Below are 10232 nucleotides of genomic sequence, written 5' to 3'. Positions count from 1 at the left end.
TATCAAACTCCAAAAAGTCTTCTCCTATTTATCTTTTTTAATTTCCCTTTATAATAATAACAAAATGTATTTAGTTTTTTGTTCTTCTCTCTCTTCTATTTTGTTTATATTATGCTGTTGTTTGTAAAGTGAATTCATATGGTCAGCCATAGCCATCAGAATGAGTGACCATCACTTTCAATTTTTTTCACTTGCATTAATTAATTAGGCACATATTTTAAAACTTTTATTTCTATGCATTCAAATTTAGACTTTGGGTATAACTCAACTTTTGTAATAATAACTTTTGTTTATGCGATATAGTTAATTATGTTAGATTAAAAAATCGAGATTGTAGTTAAGAGTTTTTCAAATAAGAAGCATTTTTTTAAATTTTCCATGAAAACATACCATTCTTTTAAGAAGTATTTAAATATATATTTTTTATTTTACATCTTAATCGGTCACATAACTGTTTCCAGATATAAGAACTAAGACAATTAGAAATATTAGTAATTAAAACAACTTTTTAATTTATTGCAAAAAATTTGGATGACAAGCAAATTAAAAACATCATAATAATTAATTTAAAATTAAGCTGTATATGGTTGTTGTTGAATTAAGGTATACAACATATACTACCAGTGCTATAACTGATCAATATTTTAAATGCTATAAATAAATTATTAATTTTAAATATTTTGAATAAACTTTTGAAACTAGTAATTAGTTATATACTTTTATATTTTTGAATGATTCTTTTCCAAAATGTACATTTTAATTCGTTCTTTATAAATGTCATTTATGAAGAATATTTTGTTTTTGGAAAGTAGAGTTGATATTACTTTCCTTTTTAAAGAAACATTTTGTGAAAAGATTATATATATATATATATATATATATATATATATATATATATATATATATATATATATATTTCATTATAACATTCATAAAATAAAAGTACCGTGGAACCTTTATTGGATACTTTAATTTAAACTCTATCTAGAATTATTTATTTTTGTGTTATACCAAAATCACAAAATGTAAATAAAAAAATTTAATGATGGATTGTTTTAAGAAGATTAATATTAAATTTAGACTCAAAAGAATAATATGAATCACAATATTTGGTTTTCTTGACAATATGTCCTTCTTTTATATAAATTGTATTTAGTAAATTGTTACAATATGATGGATAGTTATTTATCATTAACTTGATATCAAAAATCTTTATCCACTTATTATATGATATATTTTGTCTTTTTGATATAATGTATAATATCTTATTAAATTCTAAATTAATACTTACACAAGAAAGTAATAATTTTTTAGTACATTCTTATTATTACTATGACTACTATTTATAATATTAGAGTAATATATTGTTTATCAATCAATCTTTCGCTTTCATGCATCATATATAACAAAATAATTAATATTCAATTTCAAACAACTAACCATGAATAAACAAAAGATAAATCACTCAAACACAACAATGTCGCTTAAAGTGTGAATTTATCACTCAAGCAACAACTTAAATAGCTCGAGCAATAACGTTCTCGTTTGAACAAGAACATCCTCACTAAATATTCTCACTAAATATACAATCCCAACTTGACCAATGTAATGTATCATATGGTAGGATACAAACAAAGTCTCACATCAAATAAAATAAGAGATGAAAATGTGTTTATATATACATCTCCAATTTGGCCTGATACATTTTGGAGTGGTACCAAAAGCAAATCTCAAAGACTTTAACTCAAAGTGGATAATATATTACCATTATGGAGATCTATGTGAGTTTTTATAAATAAATAACTAAATATTTAAAATTATAATTTATATTCTTAATAATAACTTATAATTTTAATGTTTATCATTTTTTTGAAACTATTAATTCTAAATTATAAAATTCAAATTTAAGATACCTATTGTTTTTTAAGCTCATTGGTTTTTAGGGAAAATGTAAAGTGAAAAATGTTGGAAAACAAATAAAGAGAAGCATTTCCCATTCAGTAATAAAGAAATGTATATTCTTTTATTGGATTCAACATGTTATATTTTCAACTCAAATATAAATAGAGGAGAGTAATGTTATATTTTCAACTCAAATATAAAGAGAGATGACTGAAAAGTATAAAAAGACTTAGTATTTTTCAATTATTCTCTCATCCTCATCAATACTAATTAAATGAATAACGTGATAATTATGTAACTATATAATTTTAATTAATTTTTTTAAAATAACGTTTGTTTTATTTTCATGTTATTTTCTTCCAAAAAAATATTCATATTTTTATTTATCTTTTTTCATTTTTTTCTCTTACATTTTCTTTTATTTTTACTTTTCCTTGAAGATAAAAAGAAAAAAATGTTACGGTAGCGTAACGGCAAAAACAAGTAACTTTTATTCTTTGTAATAGAATTTGTGACTTTACCATCATTTAATACGATTATTATTGTTATCCTTGTTTTTCAACAATGAGCTCCGTTGACTTACATACTCTGTCACGTCACTTCAAAGAAAGATTAAACATATTTATGCTATCATAATTAACAAGTCTTTTTCTCGTATGATATGGATATCTTTACATTTAAATAATATTTACATTCAATATCTTTTCTCCATTTATTTTTTAAAAAATTAATCTAATTCTTATATGTTTTAAAAAATTCTATGATCATTTTAGTTTCAGTTTTTCTATTTTATTTCTAAAATTTAACAATAAATACGTAAAAAAAAGAAGACTTGAATTGAACGATAAATAAATACTTAAATAGGTGTCTAGACTCCTAACAGAAACCAAAGTCACTTCTAAAAGTAACCTCAAACAAATATAATTATCAATTTTGAATTATGAAATTCAGAATATAATTTTGGATTATGTATTGTAAAATAAATTTTCAAAATACGTTATATTTTTAGTAGGTTGGGTGTACCAAAAGTAACCTGCACATTTCACTTTTCAATGACATCTGAATATAATACATAATTAATTTCAACCAAATTGTAATTTGAGACGAAAAATGTACTTTAAATTATAAGACTTGGAATTATAAGGCATTCAATTGCCACTAAAATTGTAATTTAATGTTAACACTCTGCTAACGAAATTTAATTCAAAATTCAAATAAAATTTAGAATTACAAATCCAGTTTTAATTCAAAGTCCAAATTCAAATTTAAGTTAAAAGAGAAACACAGTTTTTAACAACTTTTTAACTGAAAACTTCTTCATCTGATGTCTACAACAAAAATTATAATCACTTTAAGTTTTTTTTTTCTATCAAATTTTGTCAAAACAAAATTTGTAGTAAATACATGTAATATACAATAAATATGCAACAATAAAAGTTTGTACAAAAAAATTTAATTCAAAAATCAATTTCTATTTATTTTCAATGAATTTTTATGATGTTTGTTTGTTTATATTTACTAAAAAAATCTTTTAAATTATAACAATTATTTAAAATCGTTATTTTTCTATATAGTAATATGATAATTTTTTAATTATTATATTTTTAGGTAAAATATGACTATTTTCACTGTTATTTTTTAAATCGTCATATTTTGCTACATATGACAATAATTGTCATTTTTTTAATAAATTCTATAAATAATATTTCCCAAGGTTTTTTAGTTTCCAAAAAAAAATCTCCGAAATTAAGTCCTTTCAGCTTTCTATTCTCATTATTACATTTCAGCATTCCCCTCTTACTTAGTCTTTTCATTTCAACAAAAAATTTATAAATTTAGGATTTTGATTCTTTTAAGCGTTTTTATTTCAAGTTTCTTGTTCTTTTTCATAATCATGTTTTCGTACTCTTATTATTTATCCAATGCAGGTTACCATTTGGCTGTAGAATCTGAATCGGGTTTTGATTTTGCTGCCACTCTCCGTTATCGTTCTCCGCTAATGGAATTTTTTATTCATTTAGCTTATTCCTTCAACTTTTGTTTAGAGTTTAGGTTGGAAATAGTAACCTCCCAATTTTCATACTATTTTTTTATTATATATCACATTTTTAATAATACAAAGAAGTTAATTCAAAAAATATATATAAGATGGTATTATAGATATTCATATATAACTTATAATAGAAAATTATTATTAAAAGATACTACACTTAACAAAGAGTGTAATAAATATTTAACCAAAGAAAATCTAACAAAACTTCCTATACTATATCTCAGCTCCTTCTCCTAGCATATGCTTACCAGAAACATCCTCCTTTGCTTCTACCAAGGTAATCATCACAAACAAGAAAAGAACAAAACAGACAAACTAACACAGAAAAGAAATGGTAAGTTAATGTACCAAAAATCATTATATATCACTTTTATAGAATTAGACATATAACATAGATAAAACAATTAATCCTAAGTCATACAATTCTTCGTTCTAGATTTGATCATCTGGATACATGTATTGATATCAGATTCATGGGAGACTTGTGCATGTGTGGTGAACCAACCTACCATCCAAACTACACTCAAGGTTAGTCCGTCAAACACCTATGGTCAAACTGACCTTAGGCTAAGGACATCTTGCTACTCCTCATAACATAACCATGAAGCCCTTACTTCAATACATTATGCTCAAGCACAACACCAAACTTTTTCCCATGAAATTTCTTTTACCATATACTTAAAATGAATACACATTCATCATTATCATTCACAACATTCATAATTATCAAAAACTACACATAACATCCATTATCATATGTCATGAACATATTTATAAGCATAAACAAATATACATCATATCATAATAACCAATCCACTCAAATAAGCAATTACACTATTACCATTCAAGGACATTCATAATTTATTACACACTATACATAACATCTTAAACAAACATACAATAAAGAGTGTAGGAAACATCTTGAGTTGTTTTGATTTAATTTTAATAACTAATTCCCACTTCTTGGTATATCTAAATCATTTACAATAAACTTATGTGCCAAATCAAATATTGAAAGACCATAGAAGCAAGAAGAATTGTAAAAAGAGAAACTTGGCAGAGGCTCATGACGTTCAATGACACATCCTTGCCATTGATAACCATTCTTTTCACAAAGTTGGTGCTTAAGCGCCACCTTTATGTTGTTGAGTGCCATACCAAAAGACATAAACTTAGAAACTTGATTTAGATGCACTCAAAATCTATATCCAAATGACCCAATTGATATCCTTAATACTAGAATTGTTTCAAAAATATTTTATAACTCAAATTGAGTACCAATTTGCTCAATCGTTCAGGAACAAGGTTCAACAGACCAAACTAACAACTCAAAACTTATACATGCATATTTCACATGTAACATATCACATTTTAGTGAACTAAGAAGCTACCTAAGTTCTAAATACCACTTAGAAAGGCCATTAACATTCAATTCACTCAAACAACACTCCTTACTGAAATTCACCTGTCAAACCATCACTTTTAAACCAAAACCAAGCAAGACTAATAGTTAACTAAGTCCTAATTTGCACATACTCATACCACCAACCTTAAAATTATTTAACAGGCAATTACCATATAATACAATATGTTATACCACAAATTCTAGAACAAAACAAACACACATTCAACATAATTCACATACCAATTTATAAATTTATAATCAAATCAAGAATGCAATACAAGTTAACAAAACATTAACAACAACAAAACTTGCTAGTTAGCTTCCATGGCTACGATTCAACCTGCAAGAAACCACTACAAAACTCCAAATTGAGTATGTGAAACTCTAATCGTGATCATCCTCTTCTAGCGAATAGCAACAAAGCCACAACAACGCCACCACTGTGGAATGCATTGCTCCTCTTCGCCTTCGTCACGAATCGCGACCTCAATCTCCTCCTTCTTCAACCTCAATCACGCAACCTGCATAGAAAATCCTAAAATCCTAAATCAAAAAACCTCTAATTTCCAAAATCTCAAATCGCACCATCACTCCATCATGTTCGTCTTCTACACCTCGAGACAATTTTGTCCTTCATCGTAAGAAGCACAAGAAACTTAAAAACCTAACCCAACTTAAATTTAACTTTAACTTTTAATCTTGCCACATTAATTCACCTGAGGTTGCTGGATAATGAATAACTGGACAAGTTATTTACTATTAGTTAAGGTAGACATTACACCATTAGCGTTTTTAATGTCATCAGTAAAAAAAGACCAACTTGAACCACTTTTACAAGAAGACCCAACAACTAAAAAATAGAAGTTTTGGATAACTCCATCAATGTTTATCATTATCCACTTAGGCTTTCAAACTGACAAAATTTCCTTCAAAATAGAAATCTTATATTTTATAATTATTACCGATCAATCTAACCAATTCTTTAATTTTACATATTGTCATACTAAAATTAATGGAAGATTGAAATTTGTATTAGTTTCTCATACATCAAATCATCCAAATCATTAAAAAATAGTTGTAACTTTAACAACTTTAAGCGAAGGACTACTTTGATGGTTTAAAAAGTGAATAATAGACGAAGTAGATTTAATATGAAGATATTGAAAAAGTTGTTGTAGCCAAGTCCAAACTTACAATATTGCTAGAACACATTAAAAAAATAAATGAGTTAGAGACTTTCCATGCGTGATGTAAAACTTTCCACAACACTGAAGTCTTGTATGGGAGAATAACATCCAACCAAATAAGTTTCTCCCATTCTACAGCACTGGATTGTGAAGAGAAAAAAATCCTATCAGCTTTGTGTGTCAACATGTCAGAACTATCTAAAATTTACATTTCAAATTATTCTTTTTATTATTATTTCTCTGATTCTTATTTAATAAGAAAAATAATACTTTCATATACATAAATCTTTTACATTCATATAAATCTTTTACATTCATATTCACATGACACTATTCTTTCTTATTTTTTATTTTTTTTAAATATAAAAATTTACTTTTTGTGAATATTTTATTCTTGTTGTACTGTATGTTAAATAAATATAAAAGTGTGTCGTGTATCATTATTTAATTTAATAGGATATCTAGAGTTTATTAAAAGGTTTAAAAACCTATTACATCTCATTTTTCCGCAAAATGCACACTGATTTGGACGTTGGGAACCTTCGTCTCTTCCATTCTACTTCTTTCCCTCTTTGCATTGACCACTGATTTCATCTATTTGAAAGAAACCATCTTATGTTTCATTTCTTTTATCACCATAGAGAAACATGATCTCATATCTCACAACAAAAAACATAATTTCTGAATCACGTGTGCTTCCGTCACAAACCATATAATTTTTACTGTAATCATCACGAAATTCATTTAAAATGTTTTGTTAATTTGTGATTAGATCCTGCAAAGCATGATTAATTAACATATATATATATATATATATATATATATATATATATATATATATATATATATATATTCCTAATACAAGGGTTGTTCTATTTTATTTACTTACAACATTAAAACATGTGTGACGTTGTCGGTCAAACCTTAATCACAACGGGAGAGTAAAATTATGTTTACCAAATTGACTAAGAAAGCTACAAAATTAATTAAGAAATATATTATATGAAAACTTTTCAAGATACAAATTATATCATATGAGAGAAACTATAAAATAAAAAATTATAGTTTACAAAATTATAAATATAAATTAATTTATGTTCAAATTAAAATAAAAAACTTGAAAAAATTATATAAATAAATTTTATAAACGAGCTTATGAATAAATTAAATTTTGTCCGAGAAGTTAATTTTTTATATTCATTTCTAGATTTTCTTACTGAAAAATACTTTCAACTAAACCATAAAAAACTCAGAATTATTAAGATCATTAATGAATCACACCCAAGAGATATATTAGTATAAGTTAAATCAATAGGATGAATTTTAGTAAAAATAAATGTAATTTTTTTTTTAATTTATAATTTAAATTACTTTGTTTATTTTTTTCTTAATCATATACCCTTTTGCTAATTCTCTTTATAGTTTCTCGAAATATCACCAAAACACTGTGAAATGATTTTGGAGAGAAAAAGAGTACACGAGATAATGACATGCTTTTATTTTTGATTGAAATGAAAAAGGAAGAAAAAGAGGGAAAGGTTAGAGGAGAGAAAAGGGGCAATATTTACATAGAAGAAGTTATTTATGTTTGAGAGAGAACCATTAGAAAAATTGTACCGAAGTCAAATCTTTTGCAAGCTGTAATGATGAATCTAATGTTTGGTTTTAGGCTACCTAACTACGTAATTAAATTACATGAATCACTTGTTTTTTTGTTTCATTCTATTTATTTACAAAGAATAAAAACTATTAACATAAAATAAGAATTTTGTTAGAAAAAAATTACATTAATCCGAGTCCAATTTATATAAAAAAATTAACATTACTTTTAACTAAAATTTAGATTTAATTTATGATTTTGATTTAATGTAAAATTTAAGCTTACAGTTAGAGTGATAGAAGAAAGGATAGTAGGAAGGAGACAGTTAATGAGAAAGTAAAAAAAGAAAAACACAGAGCTGTTAAGATACAACGAAATCTTTCACCAGCTTAAGGATCCCCGTTGATTATTGAACAGAAACTCAACACCACATCTTTTAGTTTTACGAAAAAAAAGGTTAAAATCGTGAGGGCATAGATTGGCACACATTTACTAAATATAGTAAAAAAAAATAAAAGAAGAAAACGAAAAGAAAAAAAGGTTTGAACAAAAAAATAGGAACCACGTTCATCCCACGGATTCTTCGGAGTTTCCGAACACAAACAATTCCGAAGATATATATACCGAAACAATCTCAAAAATCAAAACCCCCCAACACATATATACCTCTTTCCATTCCAAAGCAAAAACCAAAAAGAATTTCCCTTTTCTTAAAAAAACTATCTTCTATTTGTGTTTCACCATAATCTTGTTGCTATTGTTATTGTTAACAAAGCAACAATAATGCAAAGTGGAATTAACCGGCAACATTCTCTGAGGGAGAAGTTCAAATCTTCCATATGTTGTTTCTCAGGAACATCGCACAATGATTCCCTAGAACACGGAGAAGGGTTTTACAGCAAATTTCATATACCTAGGACGCCAATTTCTCCGGCTGGCTCCACCTCATCTTTTTCGTGGTTCAAACTAAAGTCACCCACAACCACTGATTTCGGGAATGACCCGCATTCACGTGTGAGGGGACGGAGTCTGAAGTCCCGCATGAGTCGGAAGCTCCTCCATAACCGTCAGTCACAGTCCGCGGACTTTAGCTACGACCCTTCCAGCTACGCCCTCAACTTCGAGAGCGAAAGCCCCGAAGAGTTTCCGTTCAGAAACTTCAGCTCCCGGTTGCCGCCGTCTCCGCCGGTGGAATATTCCGGCCACTGATTAATGATTTAATGTTGTGATTGATTGATTAATTAATCGATTGTTGAATTTAAGGGTGGCGCGGGGATTAGCGAGGTAAAGGTTGGAATGAAAACGGAAAATGTAAATGGTTATGTGGTGAATTGTGAAGGTTGTGGTGTTGTGTGGCGAAATATGGGTGGAGACTACTTCCCCTTGTATACAAGACATTTATTCTTATATATAATTATTTTACAGCTTTTAAATCAACTTCTCATCTTGTAATAATTACTCACTAACGTTTTTATTCATTTCAACAAATCACTCTTTTTCTTCTTTTTTATGCAATTCGTGTTTATTGCTTCCTTTAAATTTGATTAGGGTAAACACCGATCGAGGTTGAAAATTTTAGGTAGATATAATATTGAATTGGTAGATTTTTGAGAGAAATTTTTTGGAGGGATTACTAAAATAACAAAAATACTGTCACATAAAATGATACAATAGATTAATCAACTACTAATGAATTAATGTATTAACAGTACAGTTATCCAAAATAACCATAGAATTAAAACTTTACAGAAAACGCCTAACAACCAAAAACTATTATCAACTCTTTTCATGACCGATCGATCCTAATCTACACAGTTGGATCCTCTCCGTTCAACCTCTGCTCCACCGAAACTTCACAATCCTCTGCTCACATCCACCGGATGATCATTGCACAAAAGAAAATATCGAACGGCGACATAACAAAACAAAAAGTAAGGGTAAGCTAATGTAATAATAAAATCATATTATCATACAATTCAAAACACACCAAACAGATAAAATAATTAAACACAAGTAGACAAACATATAACACATATTGACAGACCACTTTAATCGATCGTCCAAACTAGTATGAATATGTAGCTT

General features: G+C 27.2%; 1 protein-coding gene across 1 annotated transcript; it reads left to right on the top strand.

Moving 5' to 3' along the window:
* Positions 1-8930: 8930 nt before the first annotated feature.
* On the top strand, positions 8931-9356 carry LOC124825263 (uncharacterized). Its single transcript, XM_047297847.2, has one exon. The coding sequence runs from the start codon at positions 8931-8933 to the stop codon at positions 9354-9356; it is 426 nt and encodes a 141-aa protein (XP_047153803.1).
* Positions 9357-10232: the final 876 nt, after the last annotated feature.

Source organism: Vigna umbellata, chromosome 1 (assembly GCF_029865625.1).
Source record: "Vigna umbellata cultivar VRB3 chromosome 1, Vumbellata_1.0, whole genome shotgun sequence".
NCBI lineage: Eukaryota > Viridiplantae > Streptophyta > Magnoliopsida > Fabales > Fabaceae > Vigna > Vigna umbellata.
This window is presented reverse-complemented; position numbering and strand designations above follow the sequence as displayed.

Excerpts from the sequence above, each read along its gene's own strand:
- LOC124825263 (XM_047297847.2), top strand. The coding sequence starts at position 8,931 with ATGCAAAGTGGAATTAACCGGCAACATTCTCTGAGGGAGAAGTTCAAA.